Here is a 20576-nt window from a genome sequence, read left to right on the forward strand (position 1 = left end):
CCCAGTTTTCCCCTCCCCCCCCCATTTCTCTCCCGTTTTTTCCCCTTCCCCCCCTTTTTTCCCTCTCTCCCTTTTTTCTCCTCCCCTCCCCATCGTTCCCGTTCTTCCCTTGTTTATTCCCCTTCCCCCCTATTTCTCCTGTTTATTTCACTTCCTCCCAGGTTTTTTGCTTCCTCCTCTAGTTTTTCCCTCTGTTTTTTTCCCCTTTCCTCTCCATTTCTCCACCGTTCTTCCCCTTCCTCCTGCATTTCCATCCCCATTTCCGCCCCCATCCCCATTTTCACCCCATTTTTTCTCCCCCGGCAGCCACGTGACGTCACCAACTTCACCGTGGGCGGCTTTGCGCCGATGAGCCCGCGGCTCAGCAGCCCCATACACCCCAGCGGCGCCGGTCAGTGCTTTTCTTTGGGGAGGTCATGGGGGATCCCCAAACCGCCCCCCCCAAACTCTCCCCTCGCCATCCCCCAGGCCAACGCGGCGGCTTCGGTGGCGCCGGGATGAGCCGTGGGCGTGGGCGCCGCGATAACGACCTCATCGGGCAGACGGTGCGCATCTCCCAAGGGCCCTACAAAGGTCAGTGTGTCCCCCCCCCAAATCCATCCAGGGTTGGGGGCTTTGGGGGGACCCCACAGCCTCACCCCCTTCCCACTCGCAAGGCTACATTGGCGTCGTGAAGGACGCCACCGAGTCGACGGCGCGCGTGGAGCTCCATTCCACCTGCCAGACCATCTCGGTGGACCGGCAGCGGCTCACCACTGTGTGAGTGAGGGCTTTGGGGAACCCCAGATGGGTCGGGGTGGCCTTCATAGACCCCAGCATGACCCCAGGAGACCCCTTGTTGGGTCACGGTGGCCTTCAGAGACCCCTTGTTGGGTCGAAGTGGCCCTCAGAGATTCCTTCATGGCTTTGGAAGACCCGAAACGTAACCTTAAGAGACCCCTCGTTGGGTGCAGGTGGTCCTTGGAGACTCCTCATTGGGTCAGGGTGGCCCTGAGAGACCCCTAGATAGGTCAAGATGGCCCTCAGAGACTTTTCCATGGCTTTAGGAGACTCCACACGATCCTTGGAAAACCAGTCAATGGATCAGGTGGCCCTTGGAGACCTCCCAGATGGGTCGAGTGGATCTTGGATATCATTTGATGGGTTGAGATGGCCCTTGGAGACCACAGATGGGTCCGCAAAGGCCCGTGGAGACCCCCAAGGTGGCCACCAGAGACCTCGCAGGGTGGCACTTAGGGACCCTTTGATGTGTCCTGGTTGGCCCTCAATGGACCAAGTGGCCCTTGGAGACCCCCAGATGGGTCAAGATGGCCTTGGGACCCTAAGGTGGCAACCAGGGTGGCCTTAGAGACCCCTTGAGGTGTCTGGGTGGCCCTTGAGACCCCCAAGGTGGCCACCAGTGACCCTGGGGTGGCCCTCAGGGACCCCTTGAGGTGTCCTGGGTGGCCCTCAGTGGGTCATGGTGGCCCTTGGGACCCCCAAGCTGGGTCTCAGTGGCCCTTGAGACCCCGAGGTGGCCACCAGAGACCCCGGGGTGGCCCTTAGAGACCCCTTGAGGTGTCTGAGGCGGCTCTCAGTGGGTCAGGTGGCCCTTAATGGGTCAAGGTGGGCCTTGCAACACCCCAAGGTGGCCACCAGAGATCCCTTTGAGGTGTCTGGGTGGCCTTCAATGGGCCAAAGTGGCCCTTGGAGACCCCCAATGGGTCAAGGTGGCCCTTGGGACCTTAAGGTGGCGACCAGAGTGGCCCTTAGAGACCACTTGAGATGTCTGGTGGCCCTCAATGGGTCAAGGTGCCTCTTGGGACCCCCAGGGTGGCCCTCAGGGACCCCCTGTGGGTGGGTGGGGGTCCGCGGGGGTGACGCTGGTGTCACACAGGGGTTCGCGGCGCCCTGGCGGGATGGCCTCGGCCTACGGGCGCACCCCAAATGTACGGATCTCGCAGACCCCCATGTACGGCTCGGGGTCCCGCACCCCCATGTATGGCTCGCAGACCCCCCTGCACGACGGTGAGACAAGGGGGAGGGTGGTTTGGGGAGGGCCTTGGGGGGTCTGTGGGGGTCTCAGGGAGCTCTGGAGGGGCCTGGGGGGGCCTGGGGGGGCTTGATGGGATCTTGGGGGGCTCTGAGGGGGGTTCTAGGGGGCTCTGGAGAGGTTTGGGGAGCCCTGGGGATGTTCTAGGGGAAGTTTGGGGGGCTGTGAGGGGTGTTTGGGGGCCTCTGAGGGTTCTAGGGGGGTCTTGAGGGCTCTGAGGGGGGTTTTGGGGGGCTCTGGAGGGGTTTGGGAGTTCTGGGGGGTTCTAAGGGGGTTTTGTGGGGCTCTGAGGGGGGTTTGGGGGTCTCTGGAGATTTTGGGGGGTCTGTGACACTGCCCCCCTCCCCCGCCACAGGCTCTCGCACTCCCCACTATGGGTCACAAACGCCGCTGCACGACGGCAGCCGAACACCTGCCCAGAGTGGGGCATGGGACCCCAACAACCCCAACACCCCCTCCAGGTGGGCACCCCAAAACCCAGACATACCCTCTGGGACCCCAACACCCCCTCCAGGTGGGCACTCCAAAACCCCAACACCCCCCCCAAGTGGGCAGGGGGCACCCCAAAACCCCAACACCCCCCAGGAGGTGAAACCCCTTCCAGATGGCCCTGGGGGGACCCCAAAATCCCAGCACCCCCTCTTAGGGGACCACAAAATCCCAAATCCCCTCCACAGGAGGATGGGAGGACCCCAAATCCCCCTCCTGGGGGGGCCTTGGGACCCTAAAACCCCTTCCAGGTGGGTCTGGGGGACCCCAAAACCCCACCCCACCCTCCTCCAGTTCCCTTCTTTGGGATGTGGTGGTTGTTTTTGGGGTGTGGTGGTGGGTTTTGGGGTGCATTGGCCATTTTTGGGGTGACGCTGCACTCTCAGGGCGGACGAGGACTTCGAGTATGGCTTCGAGGATGAGCCGACACCGTCGCCGCAGGGTTATGGGGGGACTCCGAACCCCCAAACTCCGGGGTACCCTGATCCCGCGTCCCCCCAGGTCACACAGCCCTACAACCCCCAGACCCCTGGCACCCCTGCCATGTGAGTCGGGGGCACCCCAAAACCGGGGGGGACCCCAAAACTGCGTGGGGTGGAATGGGGACCCCAAGACTGCATTGGGGGTACAGGGAGACCCCAAAAACTGCATTGAGAGGGACAAGGGGACCCCAAAACTGCGTTGGGGGGACCCCAACCTGGATGGGGGGACAAAGGTCTCCACGGGGGACCCCAAATGTGGATGGGGGGATAAAGGGCTTTGGGGGGGGACCCCCAAAGCTGGATGGCTGGACAAAGGGTTTCTGGGGGACCCCAAAGCTGGATGGCTGACAAAGGGTTTCTGGGGGACCCCAAACCTGGATGGGGGGAAAAAGGGCTTCGGGGGGACCCCAAACCTGGATGGAAGGAACAAAGGGCTTCAGGGGGGACCCCAAACCTGGATGGGAGGGACAAAGGGCTTCGGGGGGGGACCCCAGACTTGGATGGGGAGACCCCAAATAGCTGCTGCCCCACCAGGTACAACACGGAGCAGTTCTCGCCGTACGCGGTGCCGTCACCGCAGGGCTCGTACCAGCCCAGCCCGAGCCCGCAGGGATACCATCAGGTGGCCCCAAGCCCCGTGGGCTACCAGAACACCCACTCGCCGGCCAGTTACCACCCCACGCCGTCCCCCATGGCCTACCAGGTACCCCCCGAACACCAAAACCACCCCATGGCCTCCCCAGAGTCCCCCAAATGCCTCACGCCCTCCCCCGTGGCCCTTACAGGTACCCTGAGCCCCCCAACAACCCCCTCGGAGCCCCAAGAACCCCCTTGTACACCCCCATAAGCTCATTGCCCCCCTACTACCCCTTAAACTCCCCACAGCTCCCCTAAACCCCCTCATTGTCCCCCTACTACCCCTTAAACCCCGCAGAGCTCCCCTAAACCCCTTGAACACTCTATAGCTCTGCAAAAACCCTTCATTGCCCCTAAACCGCTTCATTGCCCCCCTAATACCCCTTAAACTCCACTATAGCTCCCCTAAACCTGCTCATTGCCCCCCTACTATCGCTGAAACACCCCCAATAGCCCCCCCCAGAGCCCCCTCGTCGTCGCCCTAGATGCTGGCATTTTGTGTCCCCCCTAGGCCAGCCCGAGCCCCAGCCCCGTGGGCTATAGCCCGATGACGCCGGGAGCGCCGTCCCCTGGGGGGTACAACCCCACACCCCTGGCTCGGGCATCGAGCAAAGCTCCAGCGATTGGGTCACCACCGACATCCAAGTCAAGGTACGCGACACCTACCTGGACAGCCAGGCCGTGGGGCAGACCGGCGTCATCCGCAGTGTCACCGTGAGTTGGGGGGCAACGTGGGGCTAGGGAGGTTGTGAGGGGGGTCACTGTGGGGCTGGGGAGGGCAGTTTTGGGGCTGGACAGCCAGGCTGTGGGGCAGAGCAGCGGCATCTGCAGCCGTCACCATGAGTTGGAGGGCAGCTTTGGGCTGGGGAGGGGCATGGGAGGGTCGCTATGGGGCTGAGGAAGCCATGGGGGGGATCGCTATGGGGCTGGGGAGGGTGTGAGGGTGTCGCTGTATGGCTGGGGGGGAGCAATTGTGGGGCTGGACAGCCAGGCTGTGGGGCAGAGCAGCAGCATCCTCAGCGTTCCCGTGAAATGGGGGTCAGTGTGGGGCTGGGGGAGGGGCACGGGGGGGTGTCGCTGTGGGGCTGAGGAAGTCATGTGGGGGTCGCAGTGGGGCTGGGAAGGGTTAATGGTGGGGCTGGACAGCCAGGCTGTGGGGCACAGCAACATCATCCACAGCATTCCTGTGAAATGGGGGTCAGTGTGGGGCTGCGGAAGGCACCGGGGGGGGGCGCTATGGGTCGCTGTGGGTCACTGTGGGGCACTGACCCCCACGCAGGGCGGGCTCTGCTCTGTGTACCTGACCGATAGCGAGAAGGTGGTCAGTGTGGCCAGTGAGCACCTCGAGCCCCTCACCCCGGCCAAGAGCAACAAGGTGGGGACCCCCCTCAGACTCCCTAATACCCTCTGGGATCCACCCAAATGCCCCTTGGACACCCACCTGACCCCTGGGGTCCCCCTCAAATGCCCCCCAGACCCCCTCGACCCCCATATACCCTCTGGGATCCACCCAAATGCCCCCTGGACCCTCCCCCCCGACCTCCCCTGAACTCTGGGACCCCCACAACCCGACCCCTTTAATGCCCCCCTGGATGCTCCTAATCCCCTCTGAGACCCCCTCAAATGCCACTCAGACCCGCCCAGATCCTACCCTGGACCCCCCTAAATCCCCCCAAAACCCTTCTAGGACCCCCCGAAACCTCACTTGGACCCCCCCAAGCCCTTCTGGGAGCCCCCAGACCCCTTTGCGCCCCCCAAAACCTCTCTTGAACAATTCAAGCTCTTCTAGAAGTGCCCTAGTCCCTCTGGGACCCCCTGAAGCCCCTCTAAGACCCCCCAAAACCTCACTTGGACCCCCTCAAGCCCCTCTGGGAGCCCCCAAACCCCTTTGAGCCTCCCCTGAACCCTTCTAGAACAATTAGAGCTTCTCTAGAAGTGCCCCAGTCCTCTGGGACCCCTCCAAACCCCACTGGGACCCCCTAAAGCCCCTCTAGACCCCCCTCACAAAGCCCCCTTTCCCCCCCCCGGCCCCAGGTGAAGGTGATCCTGGGCGAGGACCGCGAGGCCACGGGGATCCTGCTGAGCATCGATGGTGAGGATGGAATCGTCCGTATGGACCTGGAGGAGCAGCTCAAGATCCTCAACCTGCGCTTCCTGGGGAAGCTGCAAGAGGCCTGAGGGTGCCCTGTGCCCCTCATCCTGCCCCACTGATTCCCCCCCGAAGCTTTCTTTGTGCCCCCCAACCTCTATTTTCTCCCCCCTCTGCCTCTTTCCCCATGTCGTACCAAGGTTTGCGTGTGGAATAAATGCCTGTGGGTGCAGCAGCCCCACTTTTGGAGTGTCTGTGGGGCTGGGGGAAAAATGAGGGTCCCCGTGCCCCATATAGCTTGAAAGGGGGGATTAATAGGGGTCCCCTTGCCCCATAGAGCCTGAGGGAAGGGGGAATGGGTGTTTCCCCACCCCATAGAGCCTGAGGGAGGGGGGAAGGGGAGTCCCCCTGCTCCATAGGGCCTGAGGGAGGGGTAATAAGGGTCTCCCCGCCCCATAGACTCTGAGGGAGGAGAGAATGGGGGTCCTGCCGCCTCACAGAGCCTGAGGGACGGGAGAATGGGGATTCCCCTGCCCCGTAGAGCCTGAGGCAGGGGGGAAGGGGAGTCCCCCTGCTCCATAGGGCCTGAGGGAGGGGTAATGGGGGTCTCCCCGCCCCATAGACTCTGAGGGAGGGGAGAATGGGGGTCCCCCCTGCCCCACAGAGCCTGAGGAACGGGAGAATGGGGTCCCCCCGCCCCGTAGAGCCTGAGGGAGGGGTAATGGGGGTCCCCCCGCCCTACAGAGCCTGAGGGAGGGCTACATCTGATTGGCTACGTCGTCCCCGTTGGCTCCCGCCCCTCAATCCCCGCCCCCTCTCCCCTCCGCTGCTCCTCATTGGCCGCCGCGGCCGCCGTAGGCGCAAAAGGGTGGGAACCAAGATGGCGGCGACCGCGGCGCGCGGGGCCCGAGGGGCTCTGGGGGCTTTGGGGGCCGCTTTGGGCCGGGCCGTGACCGGGACCCGAACCGGAACCGGAACCAGAACCGCCGGAACCGGAGCCGCTACCGGAACCGCAACCGGAGCCGTCGGCATCGCGGAAGCGGCGTTGCGGGACCGGCTGAGGGGGCAGCAGGTGCCCAGGAGGGTGCCCAAGGGGGTCCTTGAGGGTTCCCAAAGGTCCTGGGCGGGGAGGAGGGTCTTGGGGGGCCCCCGAGGGTTCCCAAGTGTCCCCACAAGGGTCCTGGGGGTCGCCAAAGGTCATAGGGGGGTCCTCATGTGTCCCAAAAATTTCCTGAGGGTCCTCGAGGGTCCCCAAAGGTCCGTAAGTGTCCTAGGGGGTCCACAAGGGGGTCCTGAAGGGTCCTGGGGGTTCAAGGAGGTCCCCAAGGGAGCCTCTTAGGCTCCTTGGGGGTCCCCAAGGGAGTCCTCAATGGGCCCCCTTAGGGTCCTTGGGGGTCCTCAAGGGGCTCCTGGGGGGTCCCTGGAGTGTCCCTGGAGTCCCTTAGGCTCCTTGTGAGTCCCCAAGGGGGCCACTTAGGCTCCTTGTGGGTCTCCAAGGGGATACTGGGTGTCTCTGAGGGTCCCCAAGGGGGTCGTTGAAGGTCTCTGGGGTTCCTTGGGGGTCCCCAAGTGTCCTCAAGAGAGTCTCCCAGGCTCCTGGGGATCCCCAAGGGGGTCGTTGAAGGTTCCTAGGGGTCCTTGGGGGTCCCCGAGGGGATCCTGGGGGGTCTCTGAGTAACCCCAAGGGGGTCCTTGGGGGTCCCTGGGGTCCTTGAGGGTCCTGGGTGTCTCTGAGTGTCCCCAAGTGGATCCTTGAGGGTTTCTGGGGTCCCTTAGGGTCCTTGGGGGTCCCCAAAGGGGTCCTGGGGGGTCCTTGGGTGTCCCCAAGTGTCCACAAGAGAGTCTCCAAGAGTCCTGGGGATCCCTAAAGGTCTGAGGGGGATGCCCAAGTGTCCCCAAAGGTCCTTGAGAGTCCTCGAGGACCCCTAATTGTCCCCGAAAGGATCTGCAAGGGAGTCCCCAAAGGTCATGGAGGGTCCTCAAAGGTCCCTAAGGGGGACCCTAAGTCCCTCTGGGGTCCCCACAGGGGTCCTGGAAGGTCCTTATGGATCCCCAAGGGGGTCCTGGAAGGTCCTTATGGATCCCCAAGGGGGTCCTGGGGGGTCTTTGGGGTTCCCTAACAGTTCTCTTCCAACCTCGCATCTGATAGAGGGACCCCAGAGTCCTCCCCCTCATCCTGGGGTGTCCTCTCCTTGTCCCCAGAGCCCCCACAGGTGATGGTGTCCCGTCCCCCCCACACAGGTGACAGAGCCACCCCCAGAGCAGCCGGATCAAGAGGAGGAGCGGCGGCGGCGGGAGCGGTTGGCGGCAGCGCGGCGGCTGGCTCTGCGGCTGGCTGGGCTGCTCGGTGCTGGCACTGGCTTGGCCGTCGTCTACATCTTCGGTGCGGTCCCCAAATGTCCCCTCAACGTCCCAAACCAGCCTTAAATGGCCCTGAAGTGGCCCAAAACAGATGTAAATTAGCTTCAAATGACCTCAAAATGGCCCCAAACCAGACCAAAGTGGCCCTGAAATGGTCCAAAATGGCCCTAAACCAGCCAAAAATGGCTCAAAACAGTCCCAACTGATGTCAAAATGGCCCCAAGTGTCCCTAAACAGCCAAAAATGGCCATAAATGGCCCCAGACCAGCCTGAAATGGCCCTGAAATGATCCAAAACAGCCTCAAATCATCCCAAAATGGCCACAAGTGTACCCAAAGGGCCGAAACAGCCCAAAAATGGCCCCAAATCAGCTCAAAATGACCCCAAATCGTCCCAAAATGTCCCCAAATGGCCCCAAACAGCTAAAGTGGCCCCAAAATGGCCCCAAATGGCCCCAAACAGCCCAAATGGCTACAGAATGTCCTGAAATGTCAAAAAAACCAGCCTTTAAATGTTCCCCCATGGCATAAAATGTCCCCAAACAGCCCAAAGTGTCTCCAACATCCCCTAAATGTCCCCAAATGTCCCCCCTCACCTTCTCTCCTCCCCCCCCCCACCACAGGCAGCAACGCGGTGGACGAGCATGGAGCCAAGGTGAGAGCGTCCCCGTGTCCCCAAGTGGGTCCCTAAGGGCATCCCTGTGTTCCCAAAAGGGTCCTTGTGTCCCCAAAAGGGGTTCTCAGTGTCCCAAAGGGGGTCCCTGTGTCCCCACAGTGGTCTGCAGTGGGGTCTTGGTGTCCCTGCGGTCCCATGTCCCCAAAAGGTGGTCCTTGTGTCCCCAAAAGGGGGTCTGCGTGTCCGCAAGGGGGTCCTTGTGTCCCAAAGAGGGTCCGTTTCCCCAAGAAGGTTTCCCCAAGGTCTGTGTCCCCAAAAGGGGGTTTCAGTGTTCCCAAGGGGGTCCCATGTCCCCAAAAGGGGGTCTCTGTGTCCCAAAGAGGGTCCCATGTCCCCAAAAGGGGGTCCTTGTATCTCCATGGTGGTCCCCAAGGGGGTCTTGGTGTCCCCAAGGGGGATCCCTGGGGTCCCATGTCCCCAAAAGGAGGTCCTTGTGTCTTCAGAAGGGGGTCCTCGTGTCCCCAGGGGTTCCCTGTGTCCCAAAGGCGATCCCATGTCCCCAAAAGGGTTTCTCAGTGTCCCCAAGGGGGTCCTATGTCCCCAAAAGGGGGTCCCCATGTCCCCAAGGGAGTCCCAGTGTCCCCAAGGAGGTGACACTTTCTGGCCATTCTGGGAGGTGTGAAGGGGCTTTGATGGGCGCTTCTGCGAGGGCCGAGGTGACAAGGGGACATCAAAGGTGGGGATGGGGACCCAAACGATGTCACCTACCTGCCAAGTGGCCCCTTCCGTCCCGGAATTGTCCCTTTGGAATCATCCCTGTCCTCTGGAATTGTCCCTGTCCCCTCAGAATTATCCCTGAGGAGGTCTCTGTGTCCGCAAGGGGGTCAAATGTCCCCCAGAGGGGGTCAGATGCCCCCAAAAGGGGGTCCCTGTGTCCCCAAGCGTGTCCCTGTGTCCCTAAGAGGGTCCTCATGTCCCCAAAAGGGGGTCCCTGTGTCCCCAAAAGGGTCTCCATGTCCACAGAAGGGGGTCCTTGTGCCCCAAGTGTGTCCTTGTGTCCCCAAAAGGGGGTCTCTATGTATCCAAGGGGTCCCCATGTCCACCAAAAGGGGTCCTCGTGTCCCCAGGTGTGTCCCTGTGTCCCCAGGGGGGTCCTCATGTCCCCAAGGAGGTCCCTGTGTCCCTAAGCGTGTCCTTGTGTCCCCAAGGGGGTCCCCGTGTCCCCAAAAGGTTGTCCCCGTGTCCCCAAGAGGGTCCCTTGTCCCCCCTACCCTGACCCCCCCCTGTCTCCCCCAGATCCCGGATGAGTTCGATGCTGGTGAGTGAATTCAGAGCTGGGCGTGGGGGTCACAGCCCCCCCTGTCCCCCTCCTTCACCAACGGAATTCGCACCTCAGTGTTAAACAAAAGGGGCTTTTTCTGGGGTGGAGTTGGGTCGTTATCGCAGTAGGAGGGGGAGAAATATCCCCTCTTTGGGTTGGGGGGGGCCATGTCCCCCTCCTTGGGGACAAGGGGGGGGCTGTGTCCCCTCCTTGGGGACAATGTGGGGACTGTGTCCCAGTTTGGGGGGGGTCTGTGCCAATTTTGGGGGGGAATGCTCAGTTTTGGGGGGGTCTGTGCCAATTTAGGGGTGGGGGCTCATTTTTTGGGGGGTCTATGCCAATTTAGGGGGGGAAGGTTCAGTTTTGGGGGGGTCTGTGCCAATTTTGGGGTGGGGGGGTTCCCTGCAGACCCTGTGGGGATCCAGCAGCTCCGCAGGACCTACAAGTACTTCAAGGACTACAGACAGGTAGGGGGGGCACCCCAATTTGGGGGGTTCTTTGCCCCATTTTGAGGAAGGTTTACTCCAGTTTGGGGGGGTTTCACCCCATTTTGGGGGGATTTGCTCCAGTTTGGGGGGTCTTTATCCTTTGGGGGGGGTGTCTTTATTCCTTGGGGGGGGTTCTTTGTCCCTTGGGGGGTCTTAATCTTTTGGGGGGGGTGTCTTAATCCCTTGGAGGGGGAGTCTTAATCCCTTGGGGGGGGTCTTAATCCTTTGGGGGTCGTCTTTATCCTTTTGGGGAGAGGGTCTTTATTCTTTGAGGGGGTCTTAATCCTTTGGGGGGGTCTTAATCCCCGAGATGGATGTTAATCCTTTGAGGGGGTTTCTTTGTCCTTTGAGGGGGTCTTAATCCTTTGTGGGGGTCATAATCCCTTGTGGGGGGGTCTTAATCCCTTGGGGGGGGGGTCTTAATCCTTGGGGGGAGTGTTAATCCCTTTGGGGGGGGTGTTTTCCCTTGGGAGTTGTCCCTATCCCTTTGGGGGTTCCTCTCTCCATTTTTGGGGTCCCATCCCTATTTCGTGCCCCCCCCATGGTTGTGCCCCCCCTCCTTATGGCTGTGCCCCCTCCTCCCCCAGATGATTATCGAGCCCACGAGCCCCAAACTGCTGCCGGACCCCCTGCGTGAGCCCTACTATCAGCCCCCCTATACACTCGTCATCGAGCTGACGGGGGTCCTCCTGCACCCCGAGTGGTCGGTCAGTGACCCCCCACCCTGAGACCCCCTCCCAAACAGCTCTGGGACCCCCCTGCCCCCCCTTTCTGACCCCCTGACAGCTCTGGGACCCCCCTGCCCCCCCCTTCCTGCCTCCCTCCCTTTCTGACCCCCCAACAGCTCTGGGACCCCCCGGGACCCTCCCCTTTCTGACCCCCCGACAGCTCTGGGACCCCCCCCGAGTTTGTATCAGTTTGGGGGTTCAAGAATTGCCCATGGATCACATCTTCCCAGTGCCACCCCAGTGCTTCCCATTGCCCCCCAGTGCTTCCTCCATCCCTCCCAGTGCCTCCCCAGTCCCTCCCAGTGCCCCCCCTAGTGCCTCCTCAGTCCCTCTCAGTGCCTCCTATTGCCCCCCAGTGCCTCCCCAGTCCCTCCCATTGCCCTCCTAGTGCCTCCTCAGTGCCTTCCAGTGCCCCCCCCAGGTGCCTCCTCAATGCCTCCTCAGCCCCTCCCAGTGCCCCCCCAGTGCCTCCTCAATCCCTCCCAGTTCCCCCACCAGTGCTTCCCATTGCCCCCTTAGTGCTTCCTCAGTCCCTCCCAATGCCCCCCCAGTCCCTCCCATTGCCCCCCAGTGCCTCCCATTGCCTCCCAGTGCCCCCCCCCCCCGTGACCCCCCCCCTCTTTGCCCCCCCAGCTGGTGACAGGCTGGCGGTTCAAGAAGCGCCCTGGGATCGCGGCGCTGCTGCAGGAGCTGTCGCCCCTCTATGAGATCGTGGTGTTCACCGCCGAGACCGGAATGGTGTGTGTGTGTGGGGGGAACTGGGAAATAGCGGGGGTACCAGAAAATGGGAGCAGTGGGAAATGGGGGGACTGGGAAATGGAGGCAGTGGGAAATGGGGGAGGCTGGGAAATGAGGGGGGACTGGGAAATGGGGGCAGTGGGAAATGAGGGAACTGGGAATTAGGGGGGGGACTTGGAAATGGGGCCAGTGGGAAATGGGGGAATTGGGAAATGGAGGGGGACTGGGAAATGGGGGCAGTGGGATCTGGCGGGGCAGCGGGAAATGGGGGAACTGGGAAATGGGACGGGGGAACTGGGAAATGGGGGCAGCGTGACTCTCCCCATTTTGCCCCCCCCTTTCTGCCCTCCCTTTTTCTCCTCCCCATTCCCCCCCTTTTCCCCTTCCTTTTCCCCCACTTTTTCCCCTCCCCGTTTGCCCCCCTTTATCCCCTCCTTCCCCCCCTTTTTCCCCTCTCCATTTTGCTCCCCCTCCTTTTTCCCCCTTTTCCCCCTCCTTCCCCCCTTTTTCTCCCCCTTCCCCCCTCCCTTTCCCCCATTCCCCCCCTTCTGCCCCCCCTTTCTTACCCTCTTTTCCCCCCGCTTTCTCCCCCATTTAACCCTTTCCCTTCTCTCTTTTTGCCTTCCTCCTTTCTTTTCCCCGTTTCTTTTTACCCTCGTTATACTTTTACCTCCCCTTTTTGCCCCCCCCATTTTTACCCTCCCTTTTTTGCCCCCCCCTATTTTTTACCCCCTTTCCACCCCCCCAGACCGCCTTCCCCCTCATCGACAGCATTGACCCCAACGGCTTTGTCTCGTACCGCCTTTTCCGCGATGCCACGCGCTACATGGATGGGCACCACGTTAAGGTCTGGGGGGGGGCACTGGGGGGAAATTAGGGGGTTCTAAGACCCCCCCCTTCACCCCCGTCACCTCAAAAAACACTCCCCCCCCCCCCCCAGGATATCTCGTGCCTGAACCGTGACCCGGCGCGTGTGGTGGTCGTCGATTGCCGGCGCGAAGCTTTCTGCCTCCAACCCTTCAATGGTTTGGCGTTGCCACGCTGGGACGGCAGCTCTGGCGACCGCGCGCTCTACGACCTCACTGCCTTCCTCAAGAGTCAGTGAACCCCAAAACTCCCCCCCGAGCCCCCCCAAAACCGACCCGGGGACTCCAAAACCCCCCTGAGCCCCTCTGACCCCTCTGAGCTCCCCCAACCCCCCCTGAACTCCTCTAAACCCCTCTGAGACCTCCCCAAACCAACATCACCACCTTCCTCAAGAGTCAGTGAACCCCAACCCCCCCCATGACCCCCCCAATCCCCTCTAACTCCCCTAAACCCCTCTGACCCCCCAATTCCTTCTGACCCCTCCGATCTCCTCTGACCACCCCAATTCTCTCTGAGTTCCCCGATCCTCTCTGACGCCCTTGATCCCTTTTGACCCCCCAATTCTCTCTGACACCTCCAATCCCTTCTGACCCCCTAAACCCCTCTGACCCCCCAATCCCCTCTGACTGCCCCAAACCCCTCTGACTCCCTCAAACCCCTCTGACCCCTCAAACCCCTCTGACCCCCTCGATCTTTTCTGACCCCCTCAAACCCCTCTGACACCCCAAAATCCCTCTGACCCCCCTGATCCTCTCTGACCCCTCAATCCCTTTTGACCTCCTCAAACCCCTCTGACCCCCTTGATTCCTTCTGATGCCCCCAAACCCCTCTGACCCCCCAGATCCCCTCTAACCCCCTTAAACCCCTCTGACCTCCCCGATCCCTTCTGACCCCCATAAACTCCTCTGACCCTCCCAAACCCTTCTGACACCCCCAAACCCCTCTGACCCCCCGAATTCTCTCTGACACCCCAAACCCCTCTGACCGCCCCAGTCCCTTCTGACCCCACAAATCCCTCTGACTCCCCCAATTCTCTCTGACCCCCAAAACTCTCTGACCCCCTCATTCTGTGCAGCCATCGCTCTCAGTGGAGTGGAGGACGTGCGGCCGGTGCTGGAGAACTACGCGCTGGAGGAGGATCCGTTGGCGGCCTTCAAACGGCGCCGGACGCGACTCGAGGAGGTATGAGCAGCCATTTTTGTTTTTGAAGGAGGGGGGGTACCATGTTGCCCAAAATGGTCGATTTTCACTCCAAAATCCATCCATCAGGAGGAGCAACAGCGTCTGGCAGAGTTGGCGCAAGGAAAGAAGCCGACAGGGATGTTCCTGGGGGGGTTGACCGGGCGCTTTTGGCCTCGATCAAAGCAGCAGTGACATTGAGCCATGATGTCATCACGACAGAGATGTGACATCATTGCGACACAGCCGTGACATTGTTGTGACACAGCCGTGACGTCATTGGGGGGCGATGGGGACACCCCCTTCGATGTGTGTGTGTGTCCCTGCCCCGTTCCAGAGGACTGGATGGAAGCTGCAGGCGGAAGTTGAGGGGGGGGCGCGGATTTGGGGGTGGGTTTTTGGGGTGATTTGTGGGGTTTTAGGGGTGAATAAAGGGCGAATGGAGCTGCGGGTGCTGCGCTGAAGGGGGAGCTCTGAGGGCGCCCCCCCTCCATCTCTGGGGCTGAGATGGAGTGGGCCGAAGGCGGGGGTTCAAGGGTTGCCCCTCCTCTGCCTTTGGGGGCGTGGCCTAAGAGGGAGGAGGCGTGGCCTAAGAAAAAGGGGCCTTGGGGGGGGGGTTGGGGGCAAATGGGATTGGGGGGTAGATGTGGGGTTTGAGGGGGCACATGGGGGGTTTGGGGGCAAATTGCCAGTGAGGGGGCCCGGGGGGGGCAAATGGGGGGATTGGGGGTGTAAATGGGGGGTTGTGGGGGCAAATGCGGGATTTGGAGGGTCAAATGGGGTGTTTGGGGGCAAATAGGCATTAGTGGTGTTGGGGGGGTAAATGGGGGGTTTGAGTAGTTTGGGGGGAAGTCGGAGTGTTTGAGGGGGCAAGTGGGGGGTTTGGGGGTGTGGGGGGCACTGCGTGCAGCAGGAGTCTGGCTGAGGGAGAAGTGGGCGTGGCTTTGGGAGAAGGGGGCATGGCCTGGGAACATCAATGTTCCAGGATGGGGCGTGGCTTGAGGAAGGGGGCGTGGTATGACCCTTTATAAGGGTCCGGGGGGGCTGCGGGGGGCTCAGAGTGCACTGAGCTCTGGAGGAGGAGGATCCCCTCCTCGCTCCCCCCCGAGCAACTGGGACCCCAGAATCGCATCCTGCTCCCACCGCTCCTCATGGCTGCACTGCTGCTTGGAGCCATCCTCACCCTCCTGAGCGCCCCATGGGTGAGGGGGGGGGGTCCCCAAAGGATGGGGGGGGTCCAAAGGATGGGGGGGGGGGCAAAGGATGGAGGGTCCCCAAAGGATGGGGAGGCGTCCCCAAAGGATGAGAGGGGTCCAAAGGATGAAGAGGGCGTCCAAAGGATGGGGGGTTCTCAAAGGATGAGAGGGGTCTCAAAGGATGAGAGGGGGGTCCAAAGGATGAGAGGGGGTCTCAAAGGATGACAAGGGGGTCCCCAAAGGTTATGGGGGGGGGTCTCAAAGGATGAGGGGGGTGTTCTGGGGGTGTTTTAGGGAGGAGTCTCTGTGGGTCCTGGGGGTGTTTGAGGGGGTCCTGGGGGGGTGGGTGGTAGGTCAAGGGGGTCTCAGGGTGTCCTGTGCGTGTTTGGGGGGGTCCTGGGGTGGAGTTGGGAGGTCAAGGGGATCTCGAGGGGTTCTGGAGGTGTTTTGTGAGGGTTTCAGGAGGTCCTGAGGATGTTTTTTGGGGGAGGGTTGAGGAGGTCCTGGGGGGGAAATTGGGAGGTCAAGGGGATCTCGAGCGTTCTGGGGGTGTTTGAGGGGGTCCTGGGGGGGGAGGGGTGGGGGGAGGTCAAGGGGGTCTCGAGGGGGTCCTGGGGCTGTTTGAGGGGGTCCTGGGGGGGAGTGGTGGGAGGTCAAGGGGGTCTCTGGGGTTTCTGGAGGTGTTTTGGGGAGGGTCTCTATGGCTTTCTGACCCCTCCCGCAGACGGAGGGTTCGGGAGAGCTGGAGCTGCGGGTGCTGTGGGCACGGGGGGAGGCGGGGGGTCCATGTGGGGGTTCCCCCCCCCCCTCCTGCCTCCTCCTCTTCCGCCTTTGCCTTCGCCCACCCGGGGGGGGCGGATGCAGTCTGGGGGTCACACACAGCCCCCCTGGACCCCCCCCCACCCCAAGGGCCCCCCGAGTGCTGCGACTGCCTTTTGCCTTCCCATGGCCGGTGAGGAATCCCCCAAACTGACCCCCTAAACTGCCCCCAAACCTGATGTCCCCCCCAAACTGCCCCCCCAAACTGCCCCCAAACTGCCCCCCAACCTGATCTCCCCCGCCATACTGCCCCCACCCCAAATTGCCCCCCAACCTAATCTCCACCTAACTGCCTCCGACCCCCCCAAACTGCCCCCACCCCGAACTGACCTCCCCCAAACTGACACCCCAAACTGACACCGCGAAGCACCCTGACACCCCCCCCCAAACGTGCCCCCCCACTCTGACCCCTCTCACATCATTCCTGGCACCCTCAAAGGGACACAGAATTACACCCCCCTTCTCCCCCAGGGCACTGTGTCCCTCGTCATCGAGTCCTGGCGGTTGGATGAGGCCGAAGGCTCCGGGGGTGAGGGGGCGGGGGGCAAGTGGGGGACTTAGGGGTGGCAAAGGGGGGGTTTGGGGGGACTAGTTGGGAGTTTGGGGGATTTGAGTGGGCAAATGGGGGGTTTTGGGGGGATAAATAGGGGGTTTGGGGAGCAGATGGTGGGTTTGGGGGGCAAATGGGGAGTTTGGGGTGGCAAATTGGCACTGAGGGGAGGTTGGGGGGCAGCTGTGGGGTTTGGGGGTGTTTTGGGGGGTTTCTGACGCTGCTCCCCCCCCAGCCCCCCCGATGCGGCTGTTGGGCCGCGCACGGTCCCGGTGGCGGTTGGTTCCAGGGGGGCCGTGGTGGGGGGGGACCGGGGGGGGCCTCGTTTTCCGCGCCCGCCTTCGCTGCCGCCCCCCCTCCCGCGGCCCCCACTGTGCCCCACAACACCCCCCAAGGCCCTGCTGGACCCCCCCTGCCTGCCCGGAGCCCCTCCACTGCCGCAGCCGCCGTGAGTCACACCCTGAGCCCCCCCAGAACCTATGGGGGACTCTAAGCACCCCCCAAAGCACCCTGACCCACCCCCAACCTATGGGGGACCCTGACCCCCCAAAGCACCCTGAGCGCCCCCCAGAACCTATGGGGGACCCTGAGCCTCCCCCCAAAGCACTCTGACCCCCCCCCCCGAACCTATGGGGGACCCTGACCCCCCCCAAAGCACCCTGAGCACCCCCCCGAACCTATGGGGGACCCTGACCCCCCACAAAGCACTCTGACCCCCCCCAAAGCACTCTGACCCCCCCCTGAACCTATGGGGGACCCTGACCCCCCCTAAAGCACCCTGAGCCCCCCCCCGAACCTATAGGGGACCCTGACCCCCCCAAAGCACCCTGACACCCCCCGAACCTATGGGGGACCCTGACCCCCCCCCAAAGCACTCTGACCCCCCCCCCGAACCTATGGGGGACCCTGACCCCTCCCAAAGCACCCTGAGCACCCCCCTGAACCTGTGGGGGACCCTGACCCCCCCAAAGCACCGTGAGCACCCTCGAACCTATGGGGGACCCTGACCCCCCACCCAAAGCACCCTGACACGCCCCCGAACCTATGGGGGACCCTGACCCCCCCAAAGCACTCTGACCCCCCCCCAAAGCACCCTGAGCTCCCCCCCCCATCACCCATGGGTGCCTCTGACCCCCCCTGTCGCCCCCCCAGGTGGCTGCCAGGACCCCTGCGCCTCTCCCTGCACCAGTGGGGGCTCCTGCATGGTGAGTGGGGACTCCCCCTGTCACCCCATTGTCAACCTGTGTCATCCCAGAGCCCCCGTCACCCCATTGTCACCCCGTTGTCACCCCAGAGCCCCCCATCACCCCAGAGCCCCCCATCACCCCATTGTCACCGCATGTCACCCCAAAGACCCCCCACTGTCACCCTGTGTCACCCGAGCCTCCGGTCACCCTATTGTCACCCTGCGTCATCCCAGAGCCCCCCATTGTCACCCATTGTCACCCCAGAGCGCCCCCCCCCTTCCCCCATCACCCCATTGTCACCCTGTGTCGCCCTGTTGGCACTCCATTGTCACCCTAGAGTCCCCCTGTCCCCCTCATCACCCCCATGTCACCCTGTGTCACCGCAGGGTCCTGGCTGTGCCCCCCCTGGTGCTGCGGTGCCACCGGCAACGACTCCATCTGTGTCCCTGCTGTCCCCGGCGGTCGCTCTGAAGGCCACGGTGGTGGCACCGGTGGCTCTGGAAGTATTGATGGCACCAGCGGTGACACCACAACCACCGTCAGTGGCCCTGGTGGCACCGATGGCCCCGGTGATGGCCCCGGAAGCACCGTTGGTGGCTCTGGTGGCACCCATGGCCCCGGTGGTGGCACCCGAAGCACTGTCGGCGGCCCTGGTGGCACCAATGGCCCCAGTGGTGGCACCGATGGTACCAATGGCCCCCGTGGTGGCGCCAGAACCACCGTCGTCGGCCCTGGTGGCCCCAATGGCCCCTGTGGTGGCCCCAGAAGCCCCTTTGGTGTCTCCAGTGGCCCCGTCGGTGGCGTTGGAGGCTGCGGCAATGTCCCCGTCGGTGTCCCCGTGCGCGTTGGGTCCCTGTTTCAACGGGGGTTGGTGTGTCCCAACCTCCAGCACCGGCTACACCTGTCGCTGCCGCCATGGCTACCGCGGCTCCAACTGCGAGCGCCGCGCCGACCGCTGCCACCACGGCCTCTGCCTGCACGGTCAGTGCCACCAACAGCCTCCAGATCCTCCACATCCCAGATGTCCTTGAGATCCTCCATGTCCCCAATGTCCTCCCAATCCTCCACATCCCCAACATCCTCCACATCCCCAATGTCCCCCCACGTCCCCAATGCCCCTGTGGTGTCCCCTCAGGCGGCCATTGCCAGGACCTGGGCCGGGGTCCCCTTTGCAAATGCCGCCCGGGTTTTGTGGGCCGTCGCTGCGAGATCAACACCGACGACTGTTCTCCCAATCCTTGTGCCAATGGTGGCACCTGCCAAGATGGCGCCAACGCCTTCACCTGCTCATGTACCCTCGGCTACGCCGGTCCCACGTGCCGCCATCGCGCTGATGCCTGTGCCTCGCGCCCGTGCCTCCACGGCGGCACCTGTTTCACCCACATCTCGGGCCTCGTCTGCGCCTGCGCCCCCGGATTCATGGGCGCCCGTTGTGAGGAGGAAGTGGGGGGCACCCCCAGACCGCCCCGTGCACCCCCTTTTGCCGTTGCTGCTCTGCTGCCTCTCGCCCTTGTGGCGCCCACTGTCGCCCTCGCCGTGGCCGCCCGGCGCCTGCGCAGGTCAGAGAGGGGCTTTGGGGGGCACCCCCTTTTTGGGTGATCCCCCAAATCCTTTGGGGGGTTTTGGGGTCTCCCCCCTCCACTTTGGGGGCTTTAGGGTCTCTCCTCCCTGTTTTGGGGTCTCCCGCTTTTGCTTTGGGAGGTCTGGGGGTCTCTCCCCCAAGTTCTGGGGTTCCCCCCCTCTGCTTTCGGGGGCTTTGGAGTCTCCCCCATCTCCTTTGGGGGGTTTGGGAGTCTCTCCCGCCCGTTTTTGGGGGGTCCCCAGTCTCCTTTGGAGTCTCCCCCCTCTGCTTTGGGGGATTTGGGGGTCTCTCCCCCCCATTTTGGGGTCTCCCCCCTCTGCTTTGGGAGGTTCGGGGGTCTCTCCCCCCTTTTTTGGGGGATCCCCCATCTCCTTTGGGGGGCTTGGGGGTCTCTCCCCCCATTTTGGGGTCTCCCCCTTTTTGGGTGGTTTTGGGTTCCTCCCCTTTTTCGGGGTGTTTTGGGGTATCCCCCTCCTCTTTTTGGGGTCCCCCTCTAATTTTGGGGTGTCTCTCCGCAGCAGCCGCTCCACGCGCAGTGTAGGGACCCCGGTCAAGAGCCCCCCCGGGGGAGAGCAGCCGCCCCGCGCGACCCGAGTGAGATCCCCCCTGGTGCCCTCCAAAACCCTTTGTGCCCTCCCAAACCCTTTTGTGCCCCCCAAACCTCCTTTGTACCCCCCTTTTTGTGCCCTCCAACTCCCTTTGTGCCCCCCAACTCAATTGTGCCCCCGCAAAACCTTTGTGCCCCCCCAAACCCCCTTGTGTCCCCCCTTATGCCCCCCAAAACCCCTCTGTGCCTCCAAAAAACCTCTGTGCCCCCAACCCTTTGTGCCCCTTCAAACTCCCTTAGACCCCCCCAAATCCCCTTTATGCCCCGCCTTGTGCTCCCCTGATGCCCCCCAAACCCTTTTGTGTCCCCCAGTCCCCATTGTGCCCCCACTTTGTGCACCCTCTTATGCCCCCCAAACACCTTTGTACCCCCGCCTTTAACCCCTTCTCTCCCATAGGTGTGACCGGCGCTGATGGAGCCCCTTTGGGGGGGTGGGGTGTCAGGATTGATACCATTAAAGCTCTTGGAGGCGTTGATCTGAGTCTGATGGGGGGGGGCGGGAGGGGGCGGGGCCACAGGGAGCGCGCAGACTGTGTGGGCGGGGCCAGAGGAGAGCGCGAGGCGATGTGGGCGTGGGCAGTGGGAGGGGCGTGGTCAGATAATGTAGCGT

General features: G+C 62.8%; 3 protein-coding genes across 6 annotated transcripts; all 3 read left to right on the forward strand.

The window, feature by feature from the left end:
• Positions 1 to 310: 310 nt before the first annotated feature.
• Positions 311 to 5959, forward strand: LOC128850040 (transcription elongation factor SPT5-like). 3 transcript variants are annotated; one of them, XM_054052913.1, is made up of 10 exons: positions 311 to 391; positions 469 to 573; positions 657 to 759; positions 1877 to 2007; positions 2388 to 2493; positions 2908 to 3066; positions 3538 to 3706; positions 4151 to 4353; positions 4919 to 5014; positions 5674 to 5959. In XM_054052913.1, the coding sequence occupies exons 1-9, from the start codon at positions 349 to 351 to the stop codon at positions 4941 to 4943; spliced, it is 1044 nt and encodes a 347-aa protein (XP_053908888.1). In that variant the 5' UTR covers positions 311 to 348; the 3' UTR covers positions 4944 to 5014; positions 5674 to 5959. The 3 variants fall into 3 exon arrangements, with proteins under 3 accessions (XP_053908888.1, XP_053908889.1, XP_053908890.1); XM_054052914.1 differs by lacking the exons at positions 4919 to 5014; positions 5674 to 5959 and having other exon boundaries at positions 2388 to 2546; positions 4151 to 4283; XM_054052915.1 differs by lacking the exons at positions 2908 to 3066; positions 3538 to 3706; positions 4151 to 4353; positions 4919 to 5014; positions 5674 to 5959 and adding an exon at positions 2580 to 2900 and having other exon boundaries at positions 2388 to 2546.
• A 613-nt stretch (positions 5960 to 6572) lies between these two features.
• On the forward strand, positions 6573 to 14402 carry LOC128850025 (mitochondrial import inner membrane translocase subunit TIM50-like). Its single transcript, XM_054052869.1, has 11 exons — positions 6573 to 6800; positions 7970 to 8111; positions 8712 to 8743; positions 10001 to 10022; positions 10434 to 10492; positions 11101 to 11220; positions 11875 to 11979; positions 12728 to 12826; positions 12920 to 13076; positions 13922 to 14028; positions 14116 to 14402. Exons 1-11 carry the CDS (start codon positions 6609 to 6611, stop codon positions 14218 to 14220), a joined length of 1140 nt encoding a protein of 379 aa, XP_053908844.1. The 5' UTR covers positions 6573 to 6608; the 3' UTR covers positions 14221 to 14402.
• A 554-nt stretch (positions 14403 to 14956) lies between these two features.
• LOC128850041 (delta-like protein 3) lies at positions 14957 to 20428 on the forward strand. Of its 2 annotated transcripts, none has more exons than XM_054052916.1 (7): positions 14957 to 15227; positions 16512 to 16569; positions 17743 to 17795; positions 18164 to 18758; positions 18913 to 19336; positions 19878 to 19953; positions 20364 to 20428. In XM_054052916.1, exons 1-7 carry the CDS (start codon positions 15177 to 15179, stop codon positions 20367 to 20369), a joined length of 1263 nt encoding a protein of 420 aa, XP_053908891.1. In that variant the 5' UTR covers positions 14957 to 15176; the 3' UTR covers positions 20370 to 20428. The 2 variants fall into 2 exon arrangements, with proteins under 2 accessions (XP_053908891.1, XP_053908893.1); XM_054052918.1 differs by having other exon boundaries at positions 19881 to 19953; positions 20364 to 20419.
• The last annotated feature ends 148 nt before the right edge of the window (positions 20429 to 20576 follow it).

Source organism: Cuculus canorus, chromosome 37, assembly GCF_017976375.1.
Source record: "Cuculus canorus isolate bCucCan1 chromosome 37, bCucCan1.pri, whole genome shotgun sequence".
In the NCBI taxonomy this organism is placed as follows: domain Eukaryota; kingdom Metazoa; phylum Chordata; class Aves; order Cuculiformes; family Cuculidae; genus Cuculus; species Cuculus canorus.